At 38.1% G+C, this 20,727-nt stretch overlaps 1 protein-coding gene and 1 long non-coding RNA gene across 2 annotated transcripts in view; one reads left to right on the forward strand and one right to left on the reverse strand.

Annotated features, from left to right (window-relative positions):
* Nucleotides 1-9,026, forward strand: part of GLYAT (glycine-N-acyltransferase) — a 30,222-nt gene extending 21,196 nt beyond the window's left edge. The window contains exons 3-6 of the mRNA XM_032282132.1: nt 2,983-3,090; nt 5,546-5,672; nt 7,024-7,195; nt 7,620-9,026. Of these exons, the coding sequence (XP_032138023.1) occupies nt 2,983-3,090; nt 5,546-5,672; nt 7,024-7,195; nt 7,620-8,022 (810 nt within the window). The 3' untranslated portion in view covers nt 8,023-9,026. The remainder of the gene's footprint in view (nt 1-2,982; nt 3,091-5,545; nt 5,673-7,023; nt 7,196-7,619) is intronic.
* Nucleotides 9,027-9,404: 378 nt separating this feature from the next.
* LOC116554282 lies at nt 9,405-16,964 on the reverse strand. Its single transcript, XR_004270149.1, has 2 exons — nt 16,613-16,964; nt 9,405-10,164 (listed from the first exon to the last, which is right to left on the reverse strand). It is a non-coding gene; the product is annotated as an uncharacterized LOC116554282 (long non-coding RNA).
* Between the last annotated feature and the right edge of the window lie 3,763 nt (nt 16,965-20,727).

Genomic DNA, 20,727 nt, shown 5'->3' on the forward strand with positions numbered 1-20,727 from the left:
TTGACCTCGTGATCCACCCGCCTTGGCCTCCCAAAGTGCTGGGATTACAGGCTTGAGCCACCGCGCCCGGCCAGATAAAAATTTTTAAGTTGATAATTACCTCCATGTATCTTCCTGTATATGCTTTTAAAGTCCTTGTAACATTGAATCACAGGGCTTTAACTCCTGAGTCTAAAAAGAACACACAAGTCCTGCTAAATTTTAAACACTGACAGCAATTAAAGCTTCATCTTCAGGCCCTGTAGAAGATGCCAATCAAAAAACTGCATTCCTGAGACATAGGACAAGAAATTGAAGCTATTCAACTCCTCAAGGCCCAGGGACTATCTCCAAAGAGTTGAGCATGTAAGAGTGTAAGGGCTGATTTTGTAAGATAAAATGAGTTTAGTTTCTCTATAAATTAATCATTAATGTCAAAGGCACACTGATGCAAAACCAGTATATGGACCCCTGTGTCAGATTTACATGGTTTTCTTGAAGCATTAACCAACTCCTTAATAAAGGTTATAAGAGGCTTAAGGAAGTTATATTTTATAATTGATTAAATTTTATAGATTGTAAATTTTAAAGTAACAAATATAACTGGCTTCATGCTGTTTTTATTAGGGCTTCTTGTTTAGAAAATTAAGTTTCTTCTCTCAAAAAATGAAGGTTTTCACTTTCTTTGAAGTCTTTGACTTTCACTTCAGTTAAATAAATGACTTTACAATTACCTGTAATCCTATTTTGTAATATGAAGTGTTTTAAACCTTTTATATCTGACAAACTTTCCAAAATTGAATTATAAATTAAATATTTTTCTAACCTAGTTAATTCTTTAAGATAGTAGTTTCCCCTAAGTCCAAAAATGACACAATTTAGCTTATTTGGTAAAAACATTACACAGAAGGCATTGCCAAATATGAAATGGTGTGTTGTTTCCTTTGGGTTTTATTTCTATAAATATGTATTGGTGTGTGCTCCAAAATTATGGGAAACTCCTACAATTTAATATAATTTAGTGTACTTATCAGTAATAATCATATTGTATGCCACAGAAGCAATAAATTTCCTTGTCAATTGTGTCTTTTGACTATGGCTGGCTTAAAACATTGTTCATCCATGGAAAATTGTTGCCTTGTTTTGGTCATTTTTAGAAGGTGGTTTTATAACCAGCTATAAAAACTACCCCAACAGGTTCTCTTAAATGCAGGTTTCTGATAACTTGGAAATTGTGACATTAGAATAGAGGAAAAACTTTCAGGACTCAGAGAGCTAAAATGTTAATGAGTATCAAGCAGAACAGGAATTAACAACATGGACTGACGCAATCTTTTTAAATTTTACTTAAAATATTTGCTGATCCTTTGTTTTTTGGAGTCTTAAAACTTTTCTTTTGAGCTATTGACAGCTTTTGACAATTTAGTATACTCCTATGAACAATATTTGGAGCACATTTGTTTCTCTTTACCTGCTTTCTCCAGAATTCATAAATTGTAAGTATTCTTAACTTATGGCAATACACTTACTTGCATAAGTGCAATGAGAATCTGTTTTCATTTGTAACAGCATACAATTGGATAAATTGTTCACACTTAGGTTTTGAGTTCAGTAGGAAAAAAAAGGAGTTTTAATAAATTAGGTGATGACAATAAAAAAATAACAGTTTCACATATTTTCATATTTTTCAATGGAAAATATTGCAGTGTAAATACATTTTAACAGGCTCCAGGCACAAATATGTAAAAAGGTATCCTCTATATTTTGCCCAAACTGTACTGAATTTCTATATTAAGCCTCCACTCATGGCTGAAAACAGAATAAATTCAGATAAACTCAGACTCAGTCAACTTAGAGTTTTTTTTTTCCTTCTTTCCCTAGTCTAACATCAATATTTTATTTGGAGTAAGAGGCAGCAGGAAGAAAACATACTGGTATAGTTCTATTGTCTATCCTGGATGGAAACTATTCAAGTGCACAGCACCTTTTTGGTGTATTTTCATGCTGGTATCAGTTGAGGCTTCATGTTCACAATGGTCATGAGACCTATGCTGACATACACTACTGCATACCACAACCCTAAAATCATAAGGACACTTACTGCCTGTGGGGTTTGCTCTCACTCATTCTCAACTTCTAATCTCTTTTTTACCCCTCTTGCTCATTAGGTTGTCCAACATGGCAGCGCTGAAGATCTAAGACTGGACCCAGGCTAGGGGACCCCAAGCTCACTCTCTTGAGCAATAGAGAATAGTCTCTGCTGGCTGATGAGAATTCAGTTAACCTCTCCAGTATATGGAAACAATGCTAAAGAGTTTTAAACATGTAGATAGCCTTTAACCAACAATTTATCTTCTGATTATTCTAAGAAAATGTTGGGTACTCATGCAAAGATTCCTGTGCAAGAACATTCTATAAATAATTATTTAAGTAAAAAGTTGAAAACAGCTGAAATGCCATCAACTGGCAAGAGAATGAATGAACTGTGATGCATTCATATAATGAATTTTTATTCAGCCATTAAAAATAATTGAGAATTATTTTGTATGTTTTTGAATAGAGAAATAGGTACACAATATGTTCAGTGATGAAAAATAGCAAATATCAGTAATTTTATTATTGAACAAAAATCTGTTTAATCTAAAGGCTCTGGTGGACAAGTGGCCTGATTTTAATACAGGCCTTTGGGAACAGGTCTCTTTGTGTAAAAATAAAAGAAAGTCTGGAAAGAGATAACAGTAAATCTTATAATAAAGAATGGTGTTCTTAAAATAATTTTATTTGTTTGAATATTTTGCTATTGCATATATGATTTATATTTGATGAGAAGGAAAATTTTTTGTAGTTTGAAGTGAAAAAAATGAAGATTGACCTAGATTCTCTGGCTCTTTTGTATCATAAAATGTCATGATTTTATAAAAATAATTATTGTCTTAATCAAGCAAGAAACACTGCTGTCCTTTTCTAATAAACCAACCCTTTCAATTTCGTGGGATCCTGCAGGTTTATGGAACTGTCTTCCACATGAACCATGGAAATCCGTTCAATCTGAAGGCTCTGGTGGACAAGTGGCCTGATTTTAATACAGTGGTTGTCTGCCCTCAGGAGCAGGTAAGGTTCCACGTGTGAATATTCTTCTATATTTATATTAGCCATGTGTCTATTACATTATTAGCAATATGGTAGAACCAGGGCATACGGAAGTAAATCATAGTGATAGTCAACAAGTCCCCATCCCCAAGAAGCTCAGAGTCTGGAATAAAAGATAGATAAACAGATAAATTAAAATTCAGTATGAAGTATGCAAGAACAGAAGATAAACAGGATACAGAGATAAGCCAACTGTAACCGGATTAAACTATGGAAGTCAAAGATGGGGCTACCAGGTAAGTTTAATATACTTCTTGGTGGAGACTTCATCTGAACTGGATTTTGTCGGAAAATATGTTTCATCAGGATTACAAGGAAAAGTGGACATTCTAAACAGTGAAAATAGTGAAGGCACAGATATGAATTTGTAAAAAAGGCTATGAGTTAGAGTGACTATTGTATTAATCCATTCTCATGTACTAATAAAGACATATCTGAGATAGAGTAATTTATAAAACAAAAGAGATTTAATTGACTCACAGTTCAGCATGACCGGGGAGGCCTCCGGAAACTTACAGTCCTAGCAGAAGGGGAAGCAAACACACCCTTCTTCACATAGGGGCGGGAAAAAGCATGACAGCAGAGCAAAGGGAGAAGCCCATTATAAAACCATCAGATTTCACAAATACTTACTATTACAAGAACAGGGTGGGTGAAACCACCCCCATGATTCAATCTCCATCTGGTCCCTCCCAGATACAAGTGGGGATTATGGGAACTACAATTCAAGGTGAGATTTGGGTGGGGACACAGCTAAACCATATCAACTATCAAGAGAAAAATTATAATGCTAGAACTTCTATATACCTTTGAGGAAACACTTAAAAATTAGTGAAACTAAACAATTAACACATTTCAAGATAAAAATGCATAAGCTTATTTCAAAACATCAGAAAACACAAATATATTTTAATACTAATAAAGTTATTTAAAAATCACTAAACAATATATACTTACCATTTTTGTGGTGAGAACACTTAAAATCTACTCTCTTAGCAATTTTCAAAAATTATAATACATTGTTATAACTATAGTCACCAAGTTGTACAATACTTCTCTTGAAATTATTTCTCCTATTTTAACTGTTATAATTGGAGTTTTGTATCTTTAACATCCCCCAATTCCTCCACTCTCCCTCTACCTTACCTGCTGATAACTACCATTCTACTCTCTACTTCTATGAGTTCAATTTTTTTACATTCTACATACAAGGGAGATCATGAGGTATCTGTCTTCCTGTGTTTGGCTTATTTCACTTGGTACAATGTCCTCCAGATTCAATATATGTGAAGCAATACATATGCTAATTATCCTGATTTAGCCATTTCAAATGTATACATATTTCATTACAACATATTGTTGATAAATATACATAATTTTTTATTTGCCAATTAAAAAATAAACAATATATTAAATGAAGAAATTTATGGTAGTAAAAACTAAACTGAAATAAAATTATTTGATCTTTTAAACGTGGTCTTAACAAAATATGTCAGTGGTATCATTGCTAACTTGTGAGTGTGTTTTTTTGTGCAACATTTTCCAACTTTTCAAAAAGTTTTAAAATTCTATAATAGTTGCGGTAATATTTTCATCTGCCTTCTTCCTGTAAATAATTGCATCTACTATTTACTAATTTGTGGCGTTCTTTTGGAATAAGTGGATTGTTTTTTTCTCTGGAACTACAATTGGTTTAACCAACATATTTTTTTAAAGAAAGCATTTTGAATTGGTTTTTAATCTTCTTTGGTATCAGTATCAAGTTTCATACTGTCACGGTCATATTTTGGGTATTGTGCAAGTATTTGAACGGTAGTAAAATTTATTCTTGCAACATAAGCTTTCCCTTGTCAATTGCTTTTCTTTTCTTCCTGTTGAGGATGATGGTGGTAAGAAGAATGCTTTCCAAATGGTTATGTTTTCTATTTGAAATTTTAATGTGATATATGGATAGAGAATAGCATTGTTCTGGAATTTTCCAACACAAATTGAATAGCTGAATCTTGATCTTTATCTTATTTTTAAAATAATTTTGAAATAATTATATGCATACAAACACACATTCAGGTTAAGTAAATAAATTCTAATATTTGACATAGGGTGACTATAGTTAACAGCAATGTACTGTATATTTCAAAGTAGATTGAAGGAGGACTTGAAATGTTCTCAACACTTGGAAATAATAAATACTTCGGGTGATGAAAACCATGACTTGATCATTAAACATTCTATGCACATAACAAAATATTACACATACCCCATACATTTTTACAAATATAATGTATCAATAAAAAATAATTGTGATGCACCAATAAAAATACCAACATTTTATTACTTATAAATGTCACAGTATTAAATTTTATTTAATCAAAAAATATAAGGATGTGTTTTATTTCCATTTTCCTAATGATAACAGGATATAACAGATGACCTTGATCACTATACCAATAATTACCAAATCTTCTCCAAAGACCCCCAAAACTGTCAGGAATTCCTTGGATCACCAGAACTCATCAACTGGAAACAGCAGTTACAGATTCAAAGTAAGTAAGAGGAATGAGATGTGTGCTGACTCACTTATGTGTCCTGAGCAAGTTTTCATATGACCTATGTCACCTTCCTCCAAGCTCCAGACTCTCAACTTGTGGTCAATTTAGTTACTGTGCTGTAACTACATCAGTAAAGGTGGACAGTGTGGGAAAATTTTACGAAGAATGGCCTTTGTAAAGGGAACCATAATATAATTCCTCTGTATCAAGGATTTATGACATATTTTGCAGTTATATCCAGAACTTTTAGGGTAATTGGACACCAGAGAAGAGCCTCTCCTCTGGCTTTCTATTCCTGGCATAAAAATGAAAGCTTATTTGGCCATAGAACACTTCCCAGGTCACCAAGAACAACTGTCATGGTTCCAATTATGCTCTCTGGAGATTCCCTAAGATGGCATTTGCCTATTACTTACTATGTCATCTTAGCCAAGTGATTTAACCTCTCTAAGATCATGTTCCTCATATATGAAAATGAGGAAAATAATGTTACCTAAAACACAAGGCACTGAAAATATTAAATGAAAATTTGACTAGGAAGTGCTTAGTGTAATACTTAGATGTGTTAGTTACTGTTTGCTGCATAGCAAACCTAATAATTCTGTGAATCAACCATTTGGGCTGAGCTTTGCAAGGCAGTTATTCTGCTGATCTCATCTGGGTTTACTCATCTAGCTATAGACCATGGTTGGTTGCTCTGACATGGCCTCACTCACATGCCTGAATGACAGGCTGTCAGTTCATGCAAACTGGTGACTGTGGTGACAGCCTGATGGCAATATGTGTATCTAGCAGGCTAGCCCAGGCCTGTCTTTATGGCATTGGTTTTAATGTCATTGGTCTTAACCAGGAGCAAAAACAAAGGGAAAGTCACAGTGGGGCAGGCACTTTTAAGCTTCTCCTTGCATTAAATTTGCTCTTTCCTTTGATGAAAGAAGTCAATGTGGCCAAGGTAAGTTGCAGTGAAGGAGATATGGGCAAATTGTGGGTTATTGCCTCATGTTATTATACTAGGAACATAGCTTAGTAGATGTTAGCTACAATTTTTTTTATCTACTTGGATTATCAAAACTAGTGATTAGGCAGCTCAGAAAATTTCATTCCAGTGCAGATACTGCTGTTAATAACACAATAGTAACTGAATCCATCCCTGAGCATTTTTACTCAGATAAAACAGGAAAAATTATACAAATCTTCACTGTGTGACGTGGGTCACACAGTGGTAACACCAAGCCCAGAATCAAGACTTTATGATACTAAATCCCAGACACTTCTTTCTCTCACTGCAGAACTTCTCTCTAGAATGTGCCTAAACCATTACATCTCTCTTTATAATACCATCTAGGTTCACAGCCTAGCCTGAATGAGGCTATACAAAATCTTGCAGCCATTAAGTCCTTCAAAGTCAAACAAACACAATGCATTCTCTATATACCGTGTGAAACAGCCAAGGAACTGGCTCCTTTCCTGCTGGAATCAAAGAATATATCGCCCAGTGGTGTGAAAACCAAGACCATGTGAGTTTGATAAAATCCACTCTATGCCACTCATACCACTCAAGTAACCTCCCAACTTCTTTTCCTGCATTCACTCTGGCCTTCCCACAATCAATGTTGTAAAAAGAAATCAGAATTATGTTTTTTAAAAATGTAACTCAGAACATGTTTCTCTCCTGTTTAAAAGACTCTGTCATCTCCCTTCTCATCTAGAATAAATCAGACCTCTGACTACCACTTGGACCTTTCTTGCCCTTCCTGCTTTCTTCCTCCAACAACTTTGACCTTCTTCACTTTGTGCCTCTTTCATCACAAGCTCATCTATATTCCAGGACTTCACATTCATTATTTCTTCTGTCTACTCTGTCTCTCAAGACAATGGAGGTCAGAACAAATACAAACCTTTATATTAATGGATTTTGTTTTCTTCTTGGACCCTCCATAGCAACCAAGAGATGTTTAAACTCTCATCCATGGATGTTGCCCATGCTGACTTGGTGAATAAATTCTGGTATTTTGGTGGTAATGAGAGGAGCCAGAGATTCATTGAGCGCTGCATTCAGACCTTTCCCAGCTTCTGTATCCTGGGGCCTCAGGGTACCCCTGTGTGCTGGGCTCTAATGGACCAGACTGGAGAGATGAGAATGGCAGGAACTTTGCCTGAATACCGGGACCAGGGCCTTGTGACTTATATCCTCAATTACCAGTCCCAGGAATTGGGAAAACTTGGCTTTCCAATCTATTCTCATGTAGACTACAGAAATGAAGCTATGCAAAGAGTAAGTTACAACCTGCGACATATTCCCATTCCCAGAGGCTGGAACCAGTGGAACTGTGTGCCTCTGTGATGGCAGCCCTGAACATAAGACAGTGTTGGGCAGGCCTGGGCATACAACTGGAGGAATGAATAGTGGATGAAAAGAAAGAATAGACTGTAATCAGCAGAAAAGTAGTGTGCACTGTTTGGGCTCTGGGGAAGCACTGTGATGGTCTACAGAATACCATGGTCCCTGCTCTCACAGGTTCTCAGTAGGAAGCAGGCCCAGGTCCTCTTACATTTGACCTGTGTAATGTAGCTCCCCACACTTCTAGGGCCTCTATGACACTTCATCTTATACAAATTGCTCCAAATTACTTCTCCTGGAATCCCTAGTTCCTCAGTTGCAAGACCCTTGCCAGTTTTTCTGGGAGCTAGGAAGACGTGAATAATATTTTCTGAGTATGATGACTCACTTCTTTACATTTCTAAATCCTTTCCCTTATGATCAACAGGTGGATTCTCCTCAATAGTCTTTAGAGATTATCCTCTCCTGTAACTGCTACTTTATAGGTACATTAAATATACTAGACACAAATATATATGGGATATTAGGTTAAATACAGTATATATGATATAGCAGGGAATGTTATTAGAAGAAATACCAACTGATGATATCCTATCCTACAACAGCTCCTACTCCAGGAAAAAAGATCCAGTGTTGTTTCTAAGGATGAGCTTCCAAAATCTACCACAACTCCTAAACAATAAAGTTTTGTGTTTTATTGTATACAATTTTGATTGTGTTTGCTCAAGTTAAGTGGTTCATCATGGTGACAGCATAAAAGGAATCAGTGTATGAAAATGGGAAGGTGGAAGCACCTTGACCCAGGGATGTGAACATCTATTGAGGAGAGATAGGAGTTGAAGAGAGAAGAGACAGCATGAATACCTGCTTGTCCAGTTATCCTCAGCACATTACTCATCTTCGTTTGTTCCTGCTATAACAAAATACCTGAGACTGGGTAATTTATAAATAACAACATCTGAACTTAATTATTTATTTAAAATAATTATAAAATAATTAAAAATTTATTTATCACAGTCTGGAGGCTAGAAGTCTAAAACCAAAGTGCCAGCAGATTTGATGTCTGGTGAGAATTCAGTCCCTGCTTGCAAGGTGGTGCCTATTGCTGTGTTCTTTGTAGGGGATGAACACTGTGTCCTCATAAGGTAGAAAGACAGAAGAGCAAAAAGGGGACCAGCTAATTTCCTCCAGTCCTTTTTCTTTCAGGAACTAATCCCATCCATGAGGGTAGAGTTCTCATGACTTAATTACCTCCTAAAGACTCTATCTCTTAATACTGTTGCACTGATGATTAAGTTTCAACATGAATTTTAGAGGAGACACAAACGTTCCAATTATAGCATTACTTCAGAGTGCCTGAATTCCATAAAGTTTAGATGATAGTCTCATACAAGGATCGGTTGGTGGGGAACAGGAGAGATAATCTTTCAGGTTGCAACAGATTAGGACTATTCCCTTTTTTTTTTTTTTTTTTTTTTTTTTTTAACTGTGCTGCTTTCAGTTACCTTGGACTCCTTAGAACCCAAAGGCACCAGGAGCAAAGGTCAGGAAACAGCAAACATGGCAGCCTGTCCCTCCCTTTGGGAGCTTCGTCTCAAGAAGGTGCAGAGCTGGTGTTGGCCTCAGTCACTGGTGGTAGGCAGCTGGAATCCCAGACCAGTGAGTCTTATCCTGCAGCTAAGCTGCAGCTGCTCAGCTCCCTGAACTCAGCCTCTTTCCTGGGGGCATGTAAAAAAGGCTAATTTCCTCCTTTGCTGGAGCTTCAGCCCCTACTGCCTGGCTGTCCAGGGACCCAAGGCTCCCTTGACTCTGCAGGAATGTCTGAGCAGCAGCTTTGTGAAGACTCCATATAGCTCGGCATGTCAGACTGAAGGCCCTGGTAGAAGAGATTCATTAGGGGATCTCCTGGCCCCAGGGCTGCCAAGGTCTAGGAAAAAGTGTGGGTCCCTAGAATTTTCTACTCACCATTTCCCTAGGAGAGGGAGTTTCCCCTGGCTCTGTGTCACTCCTGGGTGGGCAGTTGTCCTGTCTTGCTCCTCTCTGTTCTCCATGGGTCATGTTGTGTCTTTGATGAATCCCAATGAGGCAGGAGAATAGGGTCTGGAGGCAGGAAACATAAGGCTGATTCATGGTGACTTCCTAAAGCTAAATCAAAGGGAGACACTTCAGCTATGACAGGAAATATTCTCCTGATTTACACAGGGCATACACCAAGTAAATGACTTTGTAACTTAAGTTCATTTTTCTCATTTACATAGGGCATACATCAAGAAGCCAATGGAAACCTCTAAAGGGTATTTAAACCCCAGAAAATTCTGTAATAAGACCCTTGAGCCCCTATACTAGGGGCTGCTCCCACCCTGTAAAGCATACTTTCGTTTTCAGTTAATCTCTGCTTTTGTTGCTTCACTCTTTCCTTCCTTTCTTTGTGCAATTTGTCCAATTCTTTGTTCAAGATGCCAATAACTTGGAAACTCTCCACCAGTAACACCAATGAATGCTTTGTGCCATTGTTTTTTAAATAAGGCAGGAGAAAAAAAGAGTTTAAAACAAACAAATTTTATTTGTATTGCTTTTTATATTTTACATTTATCTATATAGTACTTACCTTGGGAACAAATCATATAAAGCCTTGAAAGTCACATCAAGGATATCAGATTATTTCCTAAAGCTAACGGGAGGCTATGGAAAGTCATTATGGAAGGTGTATTAATCAGGATAGTCTGTGTTATCCTGCAGTAACAACCCCAAAATCTCAGTGTCTTAAAATGACAATGATGATTTCTCGCTTACATTTAATGGCCTTTGCAGTTCAGATAGAGACTCTATTCCATGTCTCCCAATTCTGGGAGTGTTTCAAATATAGCTTGACACCATGGCAAAGGGGAAAACTAAGAGCAGGTGAATTCTGCGCTGATTCTGAAGGGTTCTACCCAAAAATGAGACACATTATTTCTGCATACATTTCATAGGCCAAAGCAAGGCATATGGTCATACTTAAGTTCAAAGGATGCAGGAAAGGAAAGTGGAATCCTATTGCAATAACCTATACTTTGCTATCCTAACTGACTCTCTCTTTCTTAGCTGAGAGAAGTACAGACTCCATGTTAGCTTCTTGAGCTGGACAGAGTTCATTTAGCTTCTTCACTTCTCCCCCTTTCTCCCCCTTCCCCTGAGCACATAGCTAGGGTAAGCTAACTCCAAGAAGACCCAGGAAGGTCCTTACTAATAAGATACTGAGTTAAGCTGTAACTAGCCACCCCTTGGAATGTGACTGCTGATAACAAAAAGCTTTACAACTGTTTATCTTCCTGTAATAGTTTATCCTTTTGATTTTTTTTACTTGTTCTGTTTCTGTAAAATCTGTTTTAGCTAGGCTCCCCGTCCCCTCCTTTAAGCAAGGTATAAAAAGACACAAAGCCCCTTCTTTGGGGACGAGAGAATTTTGAGCATTAGCCATCTCTTGGTCGCCGGCAAATAAAGGAATCTTCATTTGAAACTCAGAGTGTGGCGCTTTCTCTAACTTGCTCAGGTACAACACTATCATACGCATAGAAAGAGAAATTGATTTATTTGTTGGAAATATTTGGCGTCTACCAAAGTCTGCTTTTGTGATCACCAAACATAGGCTCATGCTCTTGCCTGCATGTGAAACAACCTATACCTCTCCCAAAAAGGAATAGCTCAAAAACAACACGTGACCAAAACTGCCTGTGATGGGGAGTTTTATGTGTAAACTTGGCTAAACTGTAGTGACTAGTTATTTAGTCAAACACTAATTCAGGTGTTGTCATGAAGGTACTTTGTAGATGTGGTTGACATCTACAAAAATCAGTAGTAGATGCCATCAACATCTACCTTTGATAATGTGGGTGGGATCTCATCCAATCAGTTGAAGAGCAAAAACTCTGAGACTTCCTGGAAAATAAGAAATTCTGCCTCAAAACTGCAGCTTTAACTCCTCTCTGGCTCTAACTTGCTGCTGACCTGCCTTAATGTTTTATACATGATGGTCCCCAATTATATAATCTAATTTCTCACAATTTGTATATATTTTTACATGTAATTTATTTTATATTTACATATGAATTACATATATGTATGTGTGTGTGTATATGTATATACATACACACACACACACACACACATATATATATACACACACATATATATCTTATTGGTTCTGTTTCTCTGGGAAACCATGACTGATATACTGCCTAAAGAGTGCCTGGAATTCTCTTCAAGTCTAGATATGCATTCAGATATACATCTAAAAGATACCTGCATTAGTATGTTTATACAGTACTATTTACAAAGTAAAGACATAGAATCAACCTAAGTGTCCATCAGTGGAGGACTGAATAAATAAAATGTGGTATATATACAAAAAGGAATATTACTCAGCCATAAAAAATGAAATGTGTTTTGCAGCAACATGGATTAAACTGGAAGCTATTATCCTAAATGAAAATAATTCAGAAACAGAAAGTCAAATAGCACATATTCTCACTTGTAAGTGGGAGCTAAACAATGGGTATACATGGACACACAGAGTGGACTAATATACATTGGTGACCACAAAAGGTGGGAAGGTGGTCGGGATATAAGATTTAAAAATTATCTACTGGGTACAATGTTCACTATTTGGATGATGGATACACTAAAAGCCCAGATTCCACCACTACACAATACAGTATGTAAGAAATCTGGCTTGTTCTCCCTAAATCTATACAAAGTTAAAAAGTTAGAAATAAATAGAATATAAAGCTAATGTAGAAAAGAAGTGTGGATATGGCATTCCTTGTTCTTACCACGAGCAAAAAAAACAGAAGTTATTTGTTCCCAGAAAACTGCTATATAATGGAGGGGGGAAAAAAACCACATACAATAACAATGTCTAATTAAAAGGGGAGAAAATTGAGAAAAGAAAAAAAAGTAACATTATTGGGAACAAAAAAAAAAAAAGAAAAATTTCCTGCCCACATGAAAATAATTACAAAAATTAGAAGTGCTAGGTATCTATATAAGAAGGAGCAAGTGCAAGAATTCTGGCACCATAAAAAAATCTTAATTAGTGACACCACCAAAGGATCACACTTGTGCTCCAGCAATCATCCCTAACGAAAGTGAAACTCAGATATGACATATAAAAAATTCAAAGATTGCAAGGAAGTTCAACAAGATCCAAGACAAAGTTGAAATCAACATGAAGAAACTTCTAATGAATTCAGGAAATGAAAAAAGAGATAAACATTTACAGAGAAATCAATCAGACCTTTTGGAATTGGAAAATTAACTTAAGAAATTTCAAGGTACTAGCACTGAAATCTTTGACGTGATCAGTTAAAAAAAAAAAAAGAAATTTCAAGATACAATTGAAAGCTTTATCAATAGACTGACCTAAGCAGAAGAAAGAATTTCAGTCTAAACATTGGTGTTTTGAACTAATGCAGTCGGACAAAAATAATTTTAAATGCACAAAGTATTCAAGAAATACGGAATTCAGCATGGGCAACAAACAGACCCTGCCTCTACAAAAAATAAAAGTAAAAATTAGCTGGGTGTGACAGTGTGTGCCTGTGGTCTCAGCTACTCAGGAGGATGAGCAAGAGGATTAAGACGAAGAGGTTGAGACTGCAATGAGCCATGCTTGCATACTGCACTCCAGCCTGGAGTTAAACAAAAAAAGAAAAGAAAAGAAATATTGGATTATGTAAAGTGAACAAATGAATGAATTATTGACATTTCTAAGACAGAAGGTGAATAAATGGAAAAACATGGAAAGCATATTTGAGAGAAAAATTCAAGATTTCTCTATTCTTGGTAGAGGTAGACCTCTGGATAGAAGAAATCTAGAGAACACCTTGGAGATACTACACAAAATGAACATTATCAAGGTATATAGTCCCTAGACTGTCCAAGGTTAATGCTAAAAAAAAATTTTAAGGTTGCTAGAGAAAAAGGTCAAATCACATACAAAGGGTACCTAATCAGGCTAATAGTGGACTTCTATCGGGTGTCTATTTTCAGCATTGCTAAAGAAAAGAAATTTCAGCCAAGAGTTTTCAGATCCTGCCAAACTAAGCCACATAAACTAAGGAAAAATAATTTTTTTCCAGGTAAGCAAACATTAGGGGTCCAAAGAATATAGGGCCCAACTAAATAGAGGATTCTACCAGACAAAGTTGCAGCATTAAGAAAGTTTGTTACCACTAGACCAGCCTTATAAGAGATCCTTAAGAGAGTTGCAAACACAGAAATGAAAAAGCAATTACCTGCTACCACAGAAAACACTTAAGTACATAGCCCACAGATCCTATAAAGCAACCATAGAATCCAAACTACAAAGTAACCAGCTAACAATTTCATGATATGATCAAAACTTCATATATCAAAATTAATACTGAATGTCAATGGTCTAAACTCCCCACTTTAAAAAGTACACTGTCACAGTTGAATTAAAAAAAAAAAAGACCCATCCATCTGCTGCCCTGAAGAAACCAATAGAAAGATATGATGTCAAATAAGGGCCTGAGAGAACAACTTCATAGATGGGTGTGTTAAGTCCTGTTAAGTCATTGAGATTTGAAATACAAATGAAATACTTAGCGTTCCTCATAGATTGAGTGATTCTGATAAGTGCTGTGAAGAAAAATAAGGCAAGGAGAGCTAAAAGGTATAAAGAGGAGAGGCTGGGCCATTTAAAATTAAATTATTGGAAGTCCTCTCTGAGAAGATGACATTAGAGGCAAGTCCTTAAGGAGATCACTGTGTGGGCATTTGGGAAAGAGTGTGCCATTTGGGAAAGGCAAAGGAAGGACTGCAAAGACCCTAAGGTGGGAGCCTGTCTGGGGTGTTGAAAGCAGAGCAAGCAGCAAGGAGGCCGGTGTGGGAAAGAGGAGAGTTGCGGGAGATAAGGGCAGAGAGATACAAGGGGTAAGCATATGTATGGTCTTGTGGGCCATGGTGAGGACTGTGGCTTCTATTGTAAGCAGGGCTTTGAGCAAGAGACAGACATCCATGACCGAGGGGCTGTATTGAGATGAGACTGTGGAAAGGCAAAGGTGGAAGCAAGGAGGCAGTGGAGGGTTGGACCAGGGTGGGAATGGTGGAAATGTTGAGAAGTGGTAGGACACTTTAAAGGTAGAGCCAAAAGGACTTGCTGATGGATTGAATGTGGGGTGTGGGGGCCACGAAAATTCACACCTCCCTTCTGTCAGCAGTATAGCTGACCAGTAACCGTAGTAGCTGGCTCTGAAATCCACCCTTCCTTAGTTCTGATTTCTTGCTTTTCACGTGTTTCTCCTACCTGTAACAGCACAGCAGGAAGACAGGGGACTCTTCTGATGGGGCAATTTTCACCCAAGAATCCCCATGGTACTAAGACCTCCTCTTTCTCTCTCTCTCTCCATGAGGGAGACTTAAATTAGATTGCAGACTGATAGCTCTCTCAGCCTCCCCCAGCTCCATTCCTTTTTGCCTCACCTAATAAATCTCTTTTACATCTAATCCAGTCCAGGAGTCTCAGAAGACCTGGACTAAGGGAGAGAAAGTAGTTCAAGAATGACAAGGTTTAGGAAATTGGAGTGATGGAGATGCCATTTCCTGAATGCATGCATGCGTGAATAACGCCTCCATATCCCCATAGGTCTCCTGGCACTGGTTTGCTGGATAATTTGAATTTGCATTACCTAGATGGCTTTGGAGAAAGCCCTTGCCAACGCTCAGGACACAGTGTGCCTGGATATCCCAGGGCAGTCCCTTGCTGTGGACTTTGCGGACTCCGCTCCGCCAGCAGAGGGCAGCAGAGGCAGCCAAGGCTGCAGAACCAGCCTGAGAACGCAGAAAGATGACAGGTGCCTCCCAGTCTAAGTTGTTGAGAATCCAAGTGACTTTAGCCTGATGCATAGTAAGTATTCGCAAAGACTGTGGGAATCACGGATGATGGAAAAGAGAAGACTTTATTTTCAGAAGGAAAACCAATCCTCGGATCCAGGAGAGGCTGCCCTAGGGAGAGGGAAAGTGCACGTTGCGCAGAACGGCGGGTAGCTGCCATTTGATACCTGGATCTCACAGAGTCAGCCTTACATACGTATTAGCAGGGTGAGGAAAAAATGCAAATATGCATGAGGAAAGTCAAGCGCTTGCACAGCGGAAAACATATATGGAACATACATCCATATTCACTTTTTGGTAGGATTTAGCATTAAAATGAAGTGAAATTTGGCTCATTACATCAAAAGGGGAACTATAGCACATGGAGACCATTTTTGCAGTGTCCACAGGCTGACTGAAACTGGCTTAAGGTCTACAGCTATTGACCGATAAGGAATGTTTCTAAGCCCCGTCCTCTGTCCAGTCTGAGTTGTGGCAGGACAGCAAGGCAGGGGACGAGGGGCAGGGGAGGGTATTGTAGTGCTGTAGGACTTTCTCCTTAGTTCAGCTAAAAGCCGGGTTCTTGTCACACGACCATGAAAAATTAGGCTTGCGGACGCTCTGAAGGGTGAGAAGGACAGGGTTTACTGGGTGAAAAGAAGAAAAAGGGAAAGAGGGACTCTCAGCAAAGCGAGAGTCCTGCAAGCGGGCTTCCTACCTCACAGACCGAATCGCCAGATTACCACCGCGAACTGGAGAGGCCAGGCTCCTCCCCACTGCAAAACGGCAGGAACTTCCCCAAGGCTCCACCCCAGTGCGCGCTCCTCCCGGTGCGCAGGCAGGTCGGAGATGCTGCCAGGGAGCCCTTTTTACCGGGCTGTCTCAGCAGGCTGGAAACCGGCAGTCTGTCAGTGTCAGATGGGAAGTTTTCCAGCTGTAGTTATTTGGCAATGCTTTTCAGGAGCTAGTTTCTGCTTAATTATAGGAAGGAAACCTATGACAATTAATAACACCGGGATGTGTTGCAGATCCCTCTTCCTGCTAGCTATGAAATTGTTTTTTTGAGTTTATCTCATTTTAGCCACAGGGAGTCCATTTCATCGTCTGTTGGGGTATATTTTAACATATCTAAATAACTGTTGCTTTTTATTATAACTCAACAACTGGGAAACTGTGACCTCAGGACATTGTGGCTAGAACAGTTGTGAATGAGAGAATGACAAGTGGGAGGTCCAACCTGTCCAAGGAAGAGTTCTCAAAATAGGCATTGCAACAAAAACCAAGTTCATTTTTTTTTAGACGGAGTCTTTTCTGTCACCCAGGCTTGAGTGCAGTGGCATAATCTCGGCTCACTTCAACCTCTGCCTCCTGGGTTCATGCAATTCTTCTGCCTCAGCCTCCTAAGTAGCTGGGATTACAGGTGTGCACCATCACGCCCAGCTAATTTTTGTATTTTTAATAGACAGGGTTTTGCCATCTTGCCCAGACTGGTCTTGAACTCCTGACCTCAGGTGATCCACCTGCCTCGGCCTCCCAAAGTGCTGGGACAAGTGCATTCTTTAAAAGTGAATTCCTTGTTCCACGGTCATCTCTAATTGTAATAGATTTAAATGTTAAGTCTCCACCCCAAGGTGAACATGGGACACGTGTATCATGCATGTTTTCTCATCATGCATACATGCAACCCCCTTTGCAAGGATTGCAAACACACGAGGAACAATAATGAGGTTTTGATACTAAATTACTCAGGTGGGGAGTGGAAAGTGCCTGAAAATTATAATTTGGGGTCACCATCCCCATCTTGTGTCTACTAAGGTTTCTGGTACATACTAAGCACTCAATATTTATTAAATGAAGAAATGAATGAGTCAAAATGCAGTAAAAAGTAGGACTCTTTTAATTTCATGAATTTTAAAAATTTTTCTATAAAATTTATATATTTTGCAGATACAACACTTAATATTTATCTAGGGAGTGTGGGAACTTTCTGTAATATGCATGTTATGATAAACATTTTCTGGCCAGGCGTGGTGGCTCATGACCATAATCCCAGCACTGTGGGAGGCTGAGGTGGGTGGATCACTTGAGGTCAGGAGTTTGAGACCAATCTGGCCAATATGGTGAAACCCTGTCTCTGCTAAAAATACTAAAATTAGCTGGGCATAGTGGCACACGCCTGTAATCCCAGCTACTTAGGAGGTAGAGGTTGCAGTGAGCCAAGATTGTGCCACTGCACTCCAGCCTGCGCAACAGAGCTATACTCCATCTAGAAAAATAAATAAATAAAATAAATTATGTAATTAAAAAAAACTTAGAAACCAAAGCCAAATGAAAATCATGCAATTATGGAACAGCAAAATAAAACTACAATGCAATTACCTTATTTCTCTCTTTTTAGATTGGTAAAGTGTAAATACGTTTGACGGCATCTGCTATTAAGAAGAGTATGGAGAAATGGGCACTCCTCTAGGTTATTGTCAGGAGTGCACATTTGCGCAGCCTTGAGGGCAGGTGGTTTTAGAAGCCCTGTTTTGTTGGGGAGAACTTTTGCTGAAGAGAAATGAAGCTTTTTATACCAGGGAGGGACATTTCATCTGTGTCCACAAACTGCCAGGGCATTCATTTAAATTCAAGGACTCTCTAAAGATGAAGAGAAGAAAAAATCATATCTTTATTTTTATTAACTTCCAACCATAATTTAGGATTTTCTTCAATTATAATTGTACGTACCGAACCACAGGAGAGTTCCACTATCTCTGACTTTATCAAGGATGGTAATGAGATAATTTCATATCTGATTATAGCTGAAAATAACTGAACTGTCACTTTTATAATATTTAAAGTATTTAATTTATGATTACATAATGTACTCATTCAATGTGAGACTTTGCAGCTAGATATAATGTAATGAATTTAAAATAGTCAGATAACTGTATGTCAATATAATTTTATTTCCTTCATAATCCTTGTGTTTTATTCATTTAATAATTCATGACTTATTTAATAATAATTCCCTGAGAATGGGATAATAGGCTTCACCAGACTGTCAAGGGGTCCACTGTACAAAAGTGTTTAAAAGTTATGCTTTAAATGAAGAGGGGCTCAGTAGACTGCTGATGACCAGGTTTTAATTATACAGAGAAAGTCTAAGGAAGGGAAAATCTTAGCAATAGCAGGAGGTGAAGAGAAGAAAACCCAATTCAATCTCCCACTAGATCATTCTGTTTTTTAAGTAATTTGGAAGTGAAATTTTGTTTTGAATTTAATTAACACTGTTAGTTTAAAAATCACAAATTTAGAAACTTAGAAATGAGAGCTTGATTTCATGATGGGATTTACAACCTGCAGGCAGGGAGCACAGCCTCTGGTTGAAATACCAAAAGCAAGCACTTCCAGGGAGAGAGAAGTAAGATAGGAATCAGTGCTGATGGGGTTGGCCAAGTATACATATTCAACAGGATACAGGAGGAGCTGTGAATATTAATGATAGTGGAGTTGCAAGCATACAAGATAAACAAACATGTGTGATACATGCATCCCATGTTCACCTTGGGGTGGAGACTTAACATTTAAATCTATTACAATTAGGTCTTATTGGTGAGAAGGTGAAGCAGGGACAGGAAGGTGCTAAAATGCACAGCCTCTGCAAAACCAGCCAGAGCCAGTCTATAGGGTCAGTTGTGTCTTATCAGGAAAAGGTTACAGAACTTGTTCAATAGAAGCTGTAGCTATGCAGGGTCAGTTTGTTGGCTTCTGACAGGGAAAGCTACAATTGTTTCAATATTGCTTATCTTGATGCCAGTGCTTGTTCAGCTGCTAGAGAAAAAGAAAAAGCTTGTGACAGTTAGAACATAGTTTTTTGGTTTTGTTTTTGTTTTTTGAGACGGAATCTTACTTTATTGCTCAGGCTGAGGTGCAGTGGCGCGTTCTCGGCTCACTGCAACCTCCACCTCCCTGGGTTCAAGCGATTCTCCTGCCTCAGCCTCCAAGTAGCTGAGATTACAGGCGCCTGCCACCAAGCCCAGCTAATTTTTGTATTTTTAGTAGAAATGAGGTTTTCCTATGTTTGCCAGGCTGGTGTTGAACTCCTGACCTCAGGTGATCCACCTGCCTCAGCCTCCCAAAGTGCTGGGATTGCAGGCATGAGCCACCGTGCCCGGCCCATAGTATATTCTTTAAGTGAAGGGGTGCCTGACTTAACCTCTGGATGGTATGTCCTTAGATCCTGTATATCATTTTGTATCTTACTGCCACAAAGAGTTTATCAGTCTTATGATCTTCTATTTTAACATAAATGTTGGTAGTTATTGAGTCTAAGCCAGAAAAAGGAAGGGGTAGAATGAGGTGTGTCTGGCCTCTCATCCTCGTCATGGCCAGGTCTCAGTTTTTAAGGTTTCTCTTGGGTTCCATTGCGAAGAAGCAGTCCACCCAGTTAGGTGGGGAGCTTGGTATTTTATTTTTTATTCTCAGCACTCATTGCTAATTTTTCAACAATATGCTTATGGCTGTGTTTCTCTAATTATCAAAATAAAAATAAGAGTATCTATTGATACTCCCACATGTAAAATAACAAACCCAGTGAAGTTTAGACCAACTTAATGTCAATTATTTTTTCCAATAACTGAAGTATGAGATTTTGAACCCGGTTTATTACTGGAATTTTACATATCATTTTACTCAAGAATTACTTTTTGTCTTTCATTCTATTTTATCATATTTAAAACACTAAATTAGGCTTTAGTCTCTATTTTATTGGTTTTAGTATTTATCTCTTTAATAGAGTTGACCAGTTCTTGATTTCTTTATTTTGATTCACTTCTCATTACACTGAAA

The sequence above is a fragment of the Sapajus apella genome, unplaced genomic scaffold, assembly GCF_009761245.1.
Source record: "Sapajus apella isolate SASKATOON/1434 unplaced genomic scaffold, GSC_monkey_1.0 scaffold14, whole genome shotgun sequence".
In the NCBI taxonomy this organism is placed as follows: Eukaryota; Metazoa; Chordata; class Mammalia; order Primates; family Cebidae; genus Sapajus; species Sapajus apella.